The sequence below is a fragment of the Sesamum indicum genome, linkage group LG10, assembly GCF_000512975.1.
Source record: "Sesamum indicum cultivar Zhongzhi No. 13 linkage group LG10, S_indicum_v1.0, whole genome shotgun sequence".
Classification (NCBI taxonomy): Eukaryota; Viridiplantae; Streptophyta; class Magnoliopsida; order Lamiales; family Pedaliaceae; genus Sesamum; species Sesamum indicum.
In genome coordinates this window covers 14,580,114-14,596,234 of record NC_026154.1, presented here as the reverse complement: position 1 = coordinate 14,596,234, position 16,121 = coordinate 14,580,114, and the positions used below count along the sequence as shown (strand labels likewise).

The following is a 16,121-nucleotide window of genomic DNA, read 5'->3' as shown; positions in this document are numbered from 1 at the left end:
ACCCCAAAGAAATCACCTTTTTCTCACTTGTTTTAAACACGTCACATCAATAGTCATGCCTACTTCTTTCTTTGCTTCCATTAATATGTTTCTAACTTGGTTTTTCTGTCACAACAGAGTTAGTTACACAATTTAATTAAGGATGCTGCTTTTCTTCCATCAATACCACGTTTTTCACATTTACATGCAGATTTCTGATCTCGACTCTCCGTTTGTCTTATCAGGCCATCTTGATTTGTGGGGCGGATTGTGATAGAAAACAGCATAACTTTTCATTTTTCATGTCATCAAGATTGAATTGTTTCCGGGTTGGATTCACGATTCACATTTATGATCACCCAACCACAAGCAAAAGATATCTAACAACTCGAAAGGGCAGGAAAATGGTAGACGATCAACAACAAACAAAAAACCATTGACAATCTTCCAGTATTTGTGTCTGATAAACAAGGCATAGAGCTTTGTATCAGATGATGAAACTAACGACCCTCAATCGGCTTTTCACCTATCAATTGCCCAGGTTTTACAACATATAGGTTCAAAAAAAACGGTGAAGCCATTTGAAGAACTGATTTAAACCTGTTATATGCGTCTGATCTTCAGGATCAGTGTTCGAGGTGGAACACATATTCGGTCAATCGCTGTAATTTACTGGGATCCAGTTTTTGCTCTGTTGCAACAGCCTGCTTCTTCACAGTTAGCATTGGAGAGGCGGGATCTAGAGTCCAGCCTTGTTGCAATGCATCTGCAAAGAAGAAAAAATCAAACACAATCGATGGAAATTCAACAGGATAAGAAATCTACAGAAAAGCAAATAGGGAGAATAAAAGCTATGCAGTAAACTGAGTTTTGACATCAGTTGCTTTAAGACCTATATCACATACAGTTCACAGAACTAACAGAGTATCATAGCCAACTAATGCACCACATGAATATCAAGTAATACGAGTATTGATATTAGAAGCTGTATAAGGATGGGTTCTTACAGTTTGCAGCGTCATCTTCATTCATCCCAAGGAAAAGCGCTGTGTCCTGAATGCTTATTGTTGAATACGCAGAAAGCAACAATTCAAACATTCTTTTAGTGTAACGTTCTGCAGTAAATACATATATACAAATAATGGTGAATAAAATAGAAACTGAAGTCCCACAAATCAAAGTTAATATGGAAGCAAAAACTACAATTTCCACGAAGAATTCTGCTAGACTGGATAAGAGAAGAAAAAACAAAAATGGATAGATTAATTTGCTGATCAATGAATTTGACATTCCGTATCAATATGACAAAAATTATCCCTGTTCTTCTCCACAAAGCTTGCAGGAATTGGTCAAAGAGACACACATTGATGTTAGATCCACCAGTTGCATCTATAGCTACCTAAGGTACAACACATGTAGTAAGAAAATTATTTACTAATTGCTAGGCATTGAACAAATTAATCCCCGCCAACATGCAAACTGCAAAGAAGAGCGGCAGTTTCAGCACTCATGAAGAAGGGAGTTAAACCTCGTTATTAGCATGGATTTTAGCTTTCGAAGAAATTTGAACCATCAGATGGTATACGTAATAATCATAATGGTCTTTGATAGTCCACATAATTGGGATGTTGGAGGGGTCTCTCCAGTACCAAATTTTTCACTGTCTTAAACTGAAACACATAGGCAATCACAAATTCAAATTTGGCGAATGAAGTATACATGTGATAAGCACAAGCTCCACTCATACATGCACCACACAACAAACACCCCAAAGCCTAATCTCTTTACTGCAACTTTGTACCTAAGCTAAGCAATAATATACCATAATTGTACCACCTATAAAGCCCCGGAACTTAATTCGAATTGACTCCAAAAATACTCTAAGAATCTATAAAAATAAATACTATTGACACTCAAATTAACTAATATAAATGCCTTATAATACACATTAATTTACCTTTAAAAGCTGCCACAAGTCCCAGAATTTGTGGACTCCAATTAAACTCACGAATGGCCTCATGAACACCACTGTACTCCTTCATCCACAACCTCTGCCCAATTTTCCATACAGCCGATACCTCCGGCTGGCTCTCTTTTACTGTCAATGGTATTTTCTTCCACAAAAACCTTGCACTATTACTACAACAAAAGAACAAAAAAAATCAGCATCACCACTATGTAATCCAAACCCTTTCCTGCACTAAAAACAATTAAAACACAAATAAACATACTGAAATTTGATAAATTCGTTTGCGAATCATATAATCAATACATCGGAAAAATTACATGTCATTGCTGTAAATGTGACCGAGGAGATGAACAGCGTAGGGCCATTCTTCGTGAAAAGAGACGCCCTCAGATGCAACCTGCGATCGATAAATAGGCAAAGCAGGAGAGAGAGAAAATTAGGTTTCTGAAGGGGATTATAGGTAAAGATAAGAGAATCGAAAATGCTAATCGAGAACCTGGAGCATGAGGGTGTCGCATATGTCGGCGATCTGATCGTAGGATTTGAGCGCTAGTGCTTCGTGCAGAACAGTGAAATCCATCAATGTTGGCGCCGGTGCGGCTCGCAGAACTCTCCTCTCCTCCTCCTCCTCTCCCGTCGTGTGTGCGTGGGAATTTTTTCTTCTGCTGCTGCTGCGACTCGTGAGAGTGGTGATGTGGTGTTGGGGAAGTACTGAGTTAACTGGGCTGGGCTTATGGGTCGAAAGTGCCGATTAGAAATGGGCTACATGGACTTCAAGTTATTGGGCTTGTAGAGAAATGGGCTTCGTACTTTGGCCCAACTCTTAATGGCCCAGAATGTGATTCTATTCGACCATCGGAATGCTATAAATTCTGAGAGCCCAGTGCAGTAGGGTTTTCCTCTCACTGGTAAAGCCTAAATCCTCCAGCGCAGCTTTCAGGTACGCTCTCTGAGACTCTCTCTCCGTGTGGAAACACATCAACATGTTTATTGGTTACTGCTGCATTTTCTTTGATTCCAATTTTTCAGCTAGATGATTGGAATGTAGGTAGATGTGGGATTGCTATGAATTGTGAGCATGTAAAACAACCAGTTGTTAGATTATTTTTAAGAGCAATATGTTCATTTATGAATATTTCATTAAATTTAGGTGTTTTTTTGTTCATTTGTGAAGAGATTTGCTCCGCACATTATGTTTAATAATCCATGAAAACTGCTGCTGCACATGTGAGAGTTTTTGTATTGAACGTTAATTGGTAAAATGGTTGTAGTTAAATTATGCATGTCGGAGTAGGAGTTGTTTGTTGCGTCTTTTTTTCTTTTTGTAACATTGACTAATCGTTTTATTGTTTCAGAGTGAAGGAGGCGAAGAATGTCGCACAGGAAGTTTGAGCACCCAAGGCATGGATCCCTCGGTTTCCTCCCGAGGAAGCGGGCTGCTCGCCACAGGGGAAAGGGTAACTATCTAATTATCCTAAAAAATCTTTTGAAAATGTTTGGACGGAATGGTTTGTCTAAGTCCTTGTACTTCAGTGGAGAGGACGAAAGAGTATCAAATGCCTATTAAGTAGAAGTTTTGGCTATCAAGAAAAGCTTGGTTGGACTGTTCTTCCTTAGTTTTTCTTTAAGTGCTGTATCTGTCCTAGAAGTTTCCTTTCCCGTTGTTCCTGTAGAATTGGTTTCTGTTGGTGTGCGTTATTACATGCCCTATTTGTCAAATGTACTTTGTATCATGTTACTCTGTATTTTTTTTGAATTTTTTTAGATGGACAGTGTAGTATGCTTGCTTCCTTGGCCTTTTCTCTGTTTTTCTTTCAAGAAACACCTACTGGTTGCTAAGCTGATTTTCCTATTGAATATTGCAGTGAAGGCTTTCCCCAAGGATGACCCGACCAAGCCCTGCAAGTTAACAGCTTTCTTGGGTTATAAGGCTGGGATGACCCACATTGTCAGAGAAGTTGAAAAACCTGGATCAAGTAAATTATTTACGCCCCAAATTTCTTTTGCCTGGCTATTGCTCTAATTGAATGGATGTGTACGTTTGTATATGACCATATTTTGCTGCATAATTCTGGTTGGATCGTATTCTCAAGTCTTTACCTGCATGAACTGTAATCTCATTTCTATTTTTTGGTCAATTTTTATATTCTTTCCTGTTATGATTTGTTGACATTTCTAAGAAGTCTTCTGAGAGCCAATTCCTTGTTTTCTTTATGTTGCATTTATCATCAAATTATTTAATTTAAATGGGGGTCATTTGTTGTTATTTTCTACAAGATTGTGGTTTCCTCTAAGATGAAATTTTCTCTTGCTTCGCGTTGTGGTGTTTGATGCGTTTATATCTTTAATGGATGTACTTCAATTGTTGTTTGCCTGTTGCTATATCCAAATGCTGTTTAAAAGTTCATTAGCAAGCACATGAAATGAAAATCTCATGTGGAATTGATTACAGAACTTCACAAGAAGGAGACATGTGAGGCTGTTACTATAATTGAAACACCTCCGATGGTAATTGTTGGAGTGGTTGGGTATGTGAAGACTCCTCGTGGTCTGCGCTGCCTTAACACAGTTTGGGCTCAGCATCTGAGTGAGGAGGTAAAGAGGAGGTTCTACAAGAACTGGTGCAAGTCCAAGAAGAAGGCCTTTACCAAGTATTCAAAGAAATTGGAGACTGATGAGGGGAAGAAGGATATCCAGGCACAGCTGGAGAAACTGAAAAAATATGCATCTGTTATTCGTGTGCTGGCTCACACTCAGGTATCATCTCACACTTAATCTCCATACTTTTTATAGTTTGTGTCTTATGTCCAACTCTAGGAATTATGAGGTCTGTCGGCTGAACAGGGGAAGTGACACCCTGTTTTCTGCTGTCTCCTTTACAGACATCTTGACCTTTTGTTAGAACTGTTGGTCATAATCACTATGCCAAAGAAAAACCCATGGGTCTGGTAGTAATTGTGTGGTACATTTCTGTTATGCAGATAAGGAAGATGAAGGGGCTGAAACAGAAGAAGGCACACTTGATGGAAATACAAGTGAATGGTGGGACTATTGCCCAGAAGGTTGACTTTGCATATGGTTTCTTTGAGAAGCAGGTCCCTATTGATGCTGTATTCCAGAAAGACGAGATGATTGACATTATTGGTGTCACAAAGGGGAAAGGTTATGAAGGGGTTGTTACTCGTTGGGGTGTCACACGCCTACCCCGCAAAACGCACAGAGGTCTTCGCAAGGTGGCCTGTATTGGTGCTTGGCATCCTGCTAGAGTTTCCTTTACAGTTGCTAGGGCTGGTCAGAATGGATACCATCACCGCACTGAAATGAACAAGAAGATCTACAAACTTGGCAAGGCAGGGAATGAAGAACACTCCGCCAGTACTGAGTTTGACAGGTATAATTTTCTGCACAACTTATTTTTAGTCTTTTTAGTTTCCATCTCTGATTTATATAATATGCTTTGTTATATTCCTATTTGCATGGACTTGGTGGTTTCTAGTTTTAACTTCTGCAGTGGTATTTATACTGAGTTATATTATGAGGAAAAAAAAGAAAAGATAGTACGCCTGGCAATTTCAACTTACAGAGTTCTCTAATGCTTGCAATTTTGTGAATTTGGTGGAGTGATCTCTTTGATTGGATTGAACGGTGTACTGAATTTGGTTCACAGTATTGCCAATTTTTCCTTGTATCTCTAACTAGTATCCTTACAATTACTTGCTTCTGAATTGTTGACAACCAATAAGACTTATCATGAAATGTTGAAGTTCGAATGCATAAACTGGTATTATGCTTTCTTTGTATTTGATCCTTTCTTGAAAATGAAATGATGCAGGACTGAGAAAGATATTACACCCATGGGTGGATTCCCTCACTATGGTGTAGTAAAGGATGATTACTTGATGATCAAGGGTTGCTGTGTTGGTCCCAAGAAAAGGGTTGTTACTCTTCGTCAAACACTCCTCAACCAGACTTCTCGTGTCGCCCTTGAAGAGATTAAGCTCAAGTTCATTGACACCTCATCCAAGTTCGGACATGGACGCTTCCAGACAACCCAGGAGAAGCAGAAGTTTTATGGGAGGCTCAAGGCTTAAGAGCTTTCGGAGAGGAATTTCTGAGATAGCTTTTACTGCTGAATATCATTTTTGCAGACTGATTTTTTAGACAGCTAAATTTATGTTCTGGAGTTTGTGGTTATGTCAGGTTTCAAACTTACATGTTTATTTATGGAAGTTCCGTTCTATTACATGCTTTATGGGACAAATCATTAAAGCAGTGGGGTGTCTTTTAAGTATGAGAGTTTATAGGTTGATACATTTTATAAGGATGTTTTCTAAATTGATAAGATAATAAATTTTATTTCAAGTAAAATGTTGAAGTCTTTAGATAAATTAAGACTATTGAGTTTATATCATGTTATTTATGTGAAGTTTGTAATTGATTTAAAAAACTTATTATCTATATCTATACCTTATCATAAATGATGGCCACTTCTTTAACGTCTCAATGTTTTTGTGGTGTGTTATATATTTATTTTAAAAATTATTTCAACAGATTTTTAAACTCTTCTCAACCTCCAATTCGCTCTCTCTCAACTTAACAGTTTCTTTTATTCGTCCACTCTTCTCTCAATAACTTTTCACAAATTTTATGTTATTATTATTATTATTTTTGTTTATTAAATAGCATATATATATATATATTTAAAAGTAATAATTATATTATTTAAAATTTAAATTAATTGCACACACTAGTTCTATAATTAAGTGTTTCATCTTTTTGTTGTTCGTCAATTTTTTTTTTTAATTTTTGTTTCCTCTTTTTTCAACTTCCTATTTTCCCCCTTTTCAACTTCTACAGTATCCCCTTTTGTTCTCTTATTTTCTTTTAAATAATTTCTCATAATTCTTTTAAATAATTTTTCAATCTATTATATTTATCTAATTAATATATATTTTTAAAATAATAATTAGTTTTTAATATTTAAAGTTAATTATATACACACATTTGAGTGTGTCACACATATAAATTTATATTAAATGTGTGATGTTATTATCTTGTTCTTACAAGACCTAATTGGAGTAATAACTAACTTATAATTTGTCTTCTATCAAACAGGTATTGACAACATGCTCACAATATCTTTAAATCCAAAATTTTGTTGGTAAACAAACCCAAGAGCCGGTCTGATTGTTAGTGGGCTTGGCACAACCCACCTTTACAAGCGCTTGATGAGTCCAACATCAGGGTATTATTTCCCTCCAAATCAAGAAAATCTGTCTGTTCACACTCAACGTTCAAAAAACCTGTATATGTATTTAAGAAAGAGGAGCGTCAAAATTCTTAGCCCTGAAAGTTAAGTCTTGAGTGGTACTTTTCATCTCTCTTACACAGATTTCTTGAATGAATCTCTAACACCTCCTGTTTTGTCTTCATGTGATGATCACATGGACTATTCAAGAAATAGTCATGCAGTGTGAGTGGGTGGTTCAGCATAGAATTAAAAATCGGAGAAGCTTAATTTGAGGCCTTGATTGAACCAATGGATGCAGAAACTTCATTCATACCCACAACGTATGTATCTTTTCTTCCCTTTTTAGTTTCTGCGTAAATTTTGTGGGTTCTTTGATTGTTGATCAAATTCTTGATGTAAAAGGTTTTTGTTTCTCTGTCTTCATGCATGGAGAGCAAGAACATAGCTGAAGGTGGTGAAGGGCATCCGCCAATTGAAGGTGTATGTGACTGGGGCAATGACAATGGTGATGATGATTAAAGAAATTGGGAAATCTTGGGAGAGTGATACATTTCTTGGCTCCCACTGATCATCAGGCATGTTTCCTTTTCTGTGTTTGTGTAGTCATTTAGAGTTCTTGATATTTCATCCTCTACATTATAGCTTAGTGATTTCTTTTTATATTTAGCAAGATCGATTTGAAATTTTCTTGAATAAATTTACAGGCAATCCCTTATGTTTTTTCTGGTGGGATAATCACATGGGTTAATCAAGAAATAGTTAGGCAACAGTTTTCGTTGAAAATACAAAGTCAAACCCATTGAAAAGAAGCTTTGGAGCCTTGGGTTCTTTGCAGATTGAACGAATGCAGAAACTTCATTTATACCCACAGTATGTGTAATTTTTTTTTTAGTTTCTGCGTAGTTATTTGTGGGTTTTTCTTATTCTTGAAATTCTTGGTGTAAAAGTTTTTCGTTTCTTTTTCTCTTGCATAGTTTCGCTTAACTCTTGGAATGGAATTTCATACTGATGCGTTTGTGTTCATGCATAGTAGGCTGGTAGCTTCAATTGAAGGGTGATAATGGTAGTAAAAAGTTTCTTGTTTTCTTGGCTCCCACCTTTTCATCTTTGTTCATCAGGAATGTTTCTTATACATGTTTTTATCATTATCATGATTTCTTGTCAGCATTACCTGGTATTAATTTTCTTTTTATATTCAGAATGTTGGTTTTTTCAGAAATTATTCTTGGTTAGATTTTCAACCATTTCCAGTTAATTTACTGCTGTGGATATTTCTCTTCATGTTTTATGTGGCTGCCTTTATGTTGTCTCATTCGAGTAATCAATATTCGGCTGCATTTTACTCACTTTTCTACATGTGCTCTAATTAATTCCGGTTGTACATAGCAACAATCTAAGGAGATGAAATGGTATGCAGAGCTTGTTGTGGAGCAAGACTACATAGCCAGAGGGGTTAACGAGTGGAGAGCCACGATTTTTAGTTCGTTCTATTGGATTTCCCTTCAATTTATACTCTGTCTTTTCTTGTGCTTCTCTTGAAGATCTCTAGAGATTTGTGTTGATAATATCTGCTTATGTAGCAAAGGGGTGTGGTAGAAATATAGATTCTTGTATTTGTTTGCAGTACTTGGAGTACCAATTTTTTTCTGCATGAAACAACACTTTTGCACATAATCATACGTGCCCGTGTTCACCAAGCTTCTCATCCTTTAAAAACTCCGAGGAGCAAGTACGGGAGCTTCAGAGCTGCAGGTAGAGTTTTTATGAACTGCATAGGCTAGAGCATGAGTGGCATTTCTAAGACAATGACTTTGAATACGCTTTGTTTTAACTTTATATGTCAATTCTCCATTGTAGGCTGTTTACGTTTGCATATGAATGCTTCTAAGATGCAAGAAGAATGCCGGGTTTATAAGGTAAGTGTCGTGCAATACAAAAATTTTCTTCAAAAGGTTCTCTCAATAATTCAAGGTACGTTCTCTTGTTTTCATCATACTACGAATTTAAATAGTAAAGTATACCCCCATGACTTCTACATGAACTCCGTAGTTTTTGTGAGTAATAGTTGTGATATATTTTAGTATCTATATATGTGATTGAATATAAAATGTTATTTTTTTTACAAAATTGTATGCATGATATATGTAGTTAAATTAAAAATATTATTTTTTTAAATAAACGTTTAAATACAAAACTTAAAATCACAAAAATGTAATTTCTGGGATATCTTGTGATATAATATATTCTAAGGAGGAAATAAAAAGATTTTAGAGGGTAGCTGAGGGTAATATATAATTTAATCAGTGAAGTTTCTGTTATCTTTTATGCTATACCAACTTCAATAATGCAAAATGTATTCAACAATAAATAAAACATTCATATATAACTATGAAAAAAAGCTTGAAAAGGCAGATTTGGAAGGGCCCTATCCTTCACAAAATTTGCAACCTATTTGTAACGACTTTGTAATGGTCTTTAAAGCTGATGTCATCTACTCTTTATGTCGAATTATCATACTTTTGTAACGGATAATGAAGGAATTTTGAGTGCATCATTTGTTTTGCCCTGTTGTGTGTGCCCACACCTAGTGCTATTTTCGAGTTGTAACTCTGTTCCACTGCATAAATTAATAGAACTAACGTTTTGTTTAGAACTATGAAAAAAAGCTTGAAAAGGCAGATTTGGAAGGGCCCTATCCTTCACAAAATTTGCAACCTATTTGTAACGACTTTGTAATGGTCTTTAAAGCTGATGTCATCTACTCTTTATGTCGAATTATCATACTTTTGTAACGGATAATGAAGGAATTTTGAGTGCATCATTTGTTTTGCCCTGTTGTGTGTGCCCACACCTAGTGCTATTTTCGAGTTGTAACTCTGTTCCACTGCATAAATTAATAGAACTAACGTTTTGTTTAGAACTATGAAAAAAAGCTTGAAAAGGCAGATTTGGAAGGGCCCTATCCTTCACAAAATTTGCAACCTATTTGTAACGACTTTGTAATGGTCTTTAAAGCTGATGTCATCTACTCTTTATGTCGAATTATCATACTTTTGTAACGGATAATGAAGGAATTTTGAGTGCATCATTTGTTTTGCCCTGTTGTGTGTGCCCACACCTAGTGCTATTTTCGAGTTGTAACTCTGTTCCACTGCATAAATTAATAGAACTAACGTTTTGTTTAGAATTAATAATAGTTTGAGAGGGCAACTTACCTTGAGATTCCAAGCGGCTGACGAAGGAGGCTAGTTGGCTCATTTGGGATTTCAAATTTTGTATGCTCAAGCGGAATTTATGAGTTTCTTGTTGGAATTGTTGGGTGCTCAAGGCGAGTGTCTTCACGATATCCTCCAGGGGCATACTATTATTGTGATTGGTTCGAGGTGGTGGTGGTAGTTGTTGGTGTGGAACCCTTTGAAAGTTTTGAGGTTGATTGTCATACTTCAAATTTGGGTAATCTCACCATCTGGGATTATAGGTATTGAAAAAGGGGTCATATCTCCTTTGTTGTTGCCCGAAAAATCCACCGATGGTGTCAGCATGTACGGTTGATTCTTCGTGAAGTGTAAGGACAAACATCGGTCCAATGTCCCGAAGATATACATATCCCACAAGTCTTGACTTGTTGAATGTTTCAACAAGAGAAGTAAGTTTATCTAAACGTTCATCAATAGAAGTATTTACCTTGTTTACCCTTCGTGGGGTTGTTGTTTCTACTACTGAATTGTTGATTATTAGCCGCCATTGTTGCGATTAGTTTGCGTGCTTCGATAGGAACTTTGTCATATAAAGCACCTGCACTAACCGCATCCACCAAGCTTCTATTCACCTCAAACAATCCTTCATAGAAATATTGAATTAGAAGATGGTTGGGAATTTGGTGATAGAAGCAACAACTCTTCACCAATTGCTTAAATCACCCCCAATTCTCATGGAAACTTTCATCGAGACTCAAATGATCTCAAGTTGGATTTTTTGCTCACATCAAACTCTATTAATTTAATAAGATTGATTTAATTGTGTAAAAATATTTAATTAAAATAAACTAATACATGTATAATTTGATTATCCCTACTCGTGGTTATTTTATGTTTCGTGCACGATCCTTTACTCGAAAGGTCATAGGCTTATGTATTTAGCTATTGATGTTAGATTAATTGACAAAACTTTAAATTTCGTTGTGCTTTCCTGTCCATGCTGATATCAAATGGTGGTCACAATTCTATCAACTTATCAAGTGGAGTAGTAGGGTGTTTAATTAAGCTCATTTGAATTAAAAAATGTTGAATCGTATATAAAAATAATTTCTTTCTTAAACTATTTGGGTGAAATACAACATCAAAACTTATAAAATATTAGAGTTTTAGCATAATAATCCCTTTATATTTTGAACGACGACTAAAAAAACCCTGATAACTATCATAAATTTAAACCATCTAAATCAATATTTTAACGAGGGGGGAAGCGACCATTATACGAATGATAAAATTAAAATACTGACAACATTGTGAAAATATTTCTTTTCTATGAAATATTAAGATGAAAGAGTTTTAAAAAATCATCTAAATAAATAACGGGTTGAGCTTATTTTAAAAAAGGAAAAAAAGAAAAAAAACTCATCAAATCCTTAATATCTTAATTCCTCTAAAATATTGATGGATTTGTCTTTGGGTATGTAACATAATATATATATATATATATATATCGAATTCAATTGGACAAACATCAATGAATCAGACTCCAAAAAATTTAAAAACCTCTTTCTCCAATTTTCTTTTTCTTTTTCTATGCGTTGGAGTGAATGAGTTGGGTTTTGCTTTAGAAACAGCTCAAACCCACGTGGGATGACAATTCACTTTTTGTGAAATTCTCCATTTCTAGTTTTTTTTTTTTTTTCTAATATTGAGAGAAAGTAAAAATAGAAAAGCGAAGTGGGGAGTGGGACCGGGCCAAGTTTGTTTGGTCCGGAGTCGAGTTAGGTCGGGTCGGGTCAGACGGTGAAGCCATCGAATCCGCACTCCTTGTATATTAGGGTTTGCTTTCTAGGACTGATCCCTATTGTACAATTCAATGCTACCTGCCCAACATTCCACATTTTTTCCGTCAAGAAATCAATCATATAATAAATATAATTCATTCATAAAATAAAACACTTGAATTTAGCTGAATCCGATCTGTATTATTAGCATTTTCCCACTTTTGTAGATGTTCTACAATTAAATTTCCGATATCCTCTCACATATTGAATTTAGATTACATTGAATGCAACATTTACATAACTATCAAATCCATGATCAAAAGCATCCAAGAAAATTTATGGTCATGAGTTTGAATCACACAAAACGTATGAGCATTTATCTCACTTTACGTGAGTATTTGTAGTTTATTTATCATTATAAATAATATTAATATATTAATTAAATTAAGATATTGTTCAATATATCAAGATAAATTATTATAATTTATTTATCATTATTAATCCAAAGAAAAGAATCCAAGAAAATTTGAAGGGCCATGAGACCTAAATAATGGGAGAGGCCAACTTCAATAATTTCAAGAAACCAACAAAACAAAGTGAACATAAGTGGGCTCAAGAAAGAAGAAGCTTTCTTTTTTCTTTTTGTTTTTTTTAATTTTCTTTAAAAATGATAAATTGTGGGAGGAGGTAACGTACAAATCTAAAGCAGAAACGAATAAGAACAGATAAAAAAGTGCGAGTTAGGGGGGCGGTTGTGGGGGTAAAAACAGGGAACAATCTAGGGAGATGCTAACTGCACGGTGGGGGGACAAGTGCTTGGTGCTACACGAAATGTTGGGTTGAGGAACACGAGAAAGGCGAAATTACACTTATGGTCCCTCAAATTTGTCAGGTGGTACATTTTGGTCCATGAAGTTTGTCATTACATGAAATTAAAAATAGGGTCCATGTCCAAAATCTATTTAAAAAAATAATGAGGATATTGAAGTTGCTTTAAGTTTGATTGAGCAATGAAATAATTACAAATTGGTCCCTTAGAAAATGTTGCTTTATAATTTTGGTCCCCTAAATATGACTCCTTGAAAAATTTTATGTGTAAGAGACCAAAAATGTAGTATATTTCACTCACCTTCACTAGTGTAAGAGACCAGAGGGGTAAATTATGAATGTGAAAGAGAAAGACTAGAAAATTGCATTTTTAATCCTAAAATATATGGTAATTTGCAATATAAGAACGATTCGTATATTGGGTTCAAAACCCAACCAAATATCAATATAAGATATAAGAATTTAGCGCAAGAATTCAAATTCATACGACATATCAAAACAACGTAAAAGTCATCAATATTAAAAAAAAATATAATTTAAAATAAAAATAGAAAAAACTTAGAACCTTATGTAATAATATAAAAATATGCAAATAAATTCAAATGATTTTTATTAGGAATTTGAAATTCCTAAAGTCAAATGGATCAATCTGAATTGTGGTGTGTTTGGATTGATGTACCAGAAGGTATTTGAATTTAGAAAAACGAGTTTGAGGAAAAATGATTTTCAAAAGACTATATTAGGAAAAAAAATTGAAATTCATCGCTGTTCAACAAAATACAATTAAAATTTGGAGTCGAATAATTTGAAATCCTTAACATTAGTTAAGCTATTTATTTCCTTAAATGTAGTTTGGTTTTTTTTACCTTAAAAGGAACAAATGAAAATCTAAAGCCCCAATCACTTAAAAGAGTGATGAAACTGTATTACGCAGCCTAATCCAATCATCACCAAAGGTCATGCTGGCGCATTTTAGCAAGGATGTTCCACAATGCACATGGTAGAATGCACGGAGAACAGAGACCAAGAAATCCCAGAAAACCATCGTGATAATGGATGAAATAAGGTAAAAAATTTGGATATGCATTGAGGTGAGAGCTAACCTGCACCCCTGGTGATGTGAAACCTAGAATCCGGATCTTAGCCCCGACGTCGCCGACGACTCGCAGCTCGACCAGGTCGTTCAATGAAGCATCCCTTAATAAATCGGCGGCATCGGCTTGCAGCAAGTTGACTCGGTCAACAACGATGGCGGTCTCGATTCGGCGGACGCTGTGGGCGGGTTGGAAGAACCCGGGAACGACGCCACGGCCGAGGGGTATGCCGCGGTACATGATTGTAAATGTGGACTCGCGGTACTTGATTCCCACCTTATTGTCGTTGGTGGCGGTGAAGAGCATGTGGATGATGAGGGAGAAGGTGGCGGAGGAGGCGGTGGTGGGGCTGATGCCCAGGTACTGGACCCCGACTTGCTGGAGCTCGAATTCGGGCTTTTTGGGTTTGACGGCGAGGACGACGACGAGCACGATGGCGAGGATTAGGAGTGCGAGGAAGGAGAAGAGGAGGAAGAGGCAGCAGCAGCAGCCGCGGAAGGAGGCGGAGGACGAAGAGGACGAGGAGGGGGGGTAGTAGTGGTGGTGGGCGCCGGCGGAGGCGGAGGTGGTGATGGGTCCGGAGGTCATTATTGGGGGTGAGTTTTGTTTGCCGGAGAATTTGGGGAAGCTGGGTGAAAAAGTGTAAGGCCCACCACCGCCCACGGCAGCGGCCACCGCTTTTGGCTACTTTTGCTTTATTCTCTACGTCTCTTTCTGGAGTCGAGTTTGCAGTGGAATTAGTATTAAATTTGAGCTTTTGGGAGTTGGTTGCTTTTGAAGAGAATGAGGGAGGAGGGGAAGAATTGCTTGGCAAGCAGAAAAGGCAGCACGTGAGTGAGAGTGGTTGCTCAGTATGCTACTTTCTCTCTCTGTATATGATATCTCTTGAGTTAACTTGTTCATAATACCATACACATACTTCAGTTTTTACTTTGATGTTGCCATGTTTCAGATCCTGGTCCTTTAAAGTCAAACAACTCATGGAGTGTTTGCAATAATTTTTGCTCGACCAGAAAAGAATTGGTGTTTGGGTTTATTTGGAGTAGAAAATAGTGAAATAAAGTGTTTTGAAATAAAAGAGTGTAAATGAGAGTATGATTGCTTGTAGTATGAAGGTCAAGTTGTCTTCTCCCATTGAGAAAACTCTCAATTTATAGGTAATTATTAGTTCGTTAGAGAAGACTGAATCCCTCACATACTCAATGGATGATTCTCATAGATTCGGTGGAGCATGATCTTAAAATAATTAAATAAGACTGAATCCGCTATGGGTTCGGTGGAAGGTCATCTCCCAGAGATTGAGGGATTTATTATCCACGAGGATGTTTGGAATTTGCTGCAGATAAAGACATCTTTTGGAAATAAGAATGTCATCTTAGATTGATAGTTGAGGAAACATCTTCCTCTAAGTGGAGTTCAAGCTTTTAGGGTTTAAAGGTTATTCTCAAATGGCAGCGCAACTTCTTCCTAAAAAAACGGTTGGTCCTTATTTGATTATGTGGGGTGCCACTAGAGGTCCTACGTAGATGCCACCTAGGCCATCTGTGAACACTATGAGATATGTTTTTTTACTTCAACTGGAGAATTTCAAGTCATTTAGTTTCATTGTGGGCTTATAATGCCTTTTTGTATTTGGGTCGATTGGACTTCTTGTGGCTTATTTATTTCTTGAGAGCACCTCCCGTCAGACTGGGTTTCTTGGGGACATCCTGAGCCATTACTCGATCTGGGACTCCTAGGGGGCACCTTCGGCCTTATTTCCTTTGATCTTGGTCTCTTTCTATTTTTTGGGTTAACCCATTTTTATGGTCATCATAGCAGAAATAAATTTGTAGGAAAAGTGGTAAGTTGAACAGTAATCAAAGTTGGAACTGTTTGAAAATAAAAGTTAAGAATATAGTATTTGAAAAAACAACATAATATTTTCAATTTTATTAATAAGTTGCAGAAATTGATATGGAATTGCTTATAACTTTTGCATAAATCAAATTAATTTAAGTAGCTCAAAAGTAGAAGTTGTAA

The 16,121-nt window shown here is 36.3% G+C and overlaps 3 protein-coding genes across 4 annotated transcripts; 1 reads left to right on the top strand and 2 right to left on the bottom strand.

Annotated features, from left to right (window-relative positions):
* LOC105172580 (COP9 signalosome complex subunit 8) lies at positions 374-2,636 on the bottom strand. The gene is made up of 5 exons (XM_011094086.2): positions 2,445-2,636; positions 2,266-2,345; positions 1,937-2,118; positions 987-1,094; positions 374-745 (listed from the first exon to the last, which is right to left on the bottom strand). Exons 1-5 carry the CDS (start codon positions 2,526-2,528, stop codon positions 606-608), a joined length of 594 nt encoding a protein of 197 aa, XP_011092388.1. The 5' UTR covers positions 2,529-2,636; the 3' UTR covers positions 374-605.
* On the top strand, positions 2,803-6,193 carry LOC105172579 (60S ribosomal protein L3). Of its 2 annotated transcripts, none has more exons than XM_011094083.2 (6): positions 2,803-2,888; positions 3,304-3,405; positions 3,814-3,924; positions 4,401-4,705; positions 4,930-5,339; positions 5,781-6,193. In XM_011094083.2, the coding sequence occupies exons 2-6, from the start codon at positions 3,321-3,323 to the stop codon at positions 6,037-6,039; spliced, it is 1,170 nt and encodes a 389-aa protein (XP_011092385.1). In that variant the 5' UTR covers positions 2,803-2,888; positions 3,304-3,320; the 3' UTR covers positions 6,040-6,193. The 2 variants fall into 2 exon arrangements, with proteins under 2 accessions (XP_011092385.1, XP_011092386.1); XM_011094084.2 differs by lacking the exon at positions 2,803-2,888 and adding an exon at positions 2,972-2,992.
* LOC105172578 lies at positions 12,039-15,011 on the bottom strand. Its single transcript, XM_011094082.2, has 2 exons — positions 14,109-15,011; positions 12,039-12,276 (listed from the first exon to the last, which is right to left on the bottom strand). Exons 1-2 carry the CDS (start codon positions 14,685-14,687, stop codon positions 12,190-12,192), a joined length of 666 nt encoding a protein of 221 aa, XP_011092384.1. The 5' UTR covers positions 14,688-15,011; the 3' UTR covers positions 12,039-12,189.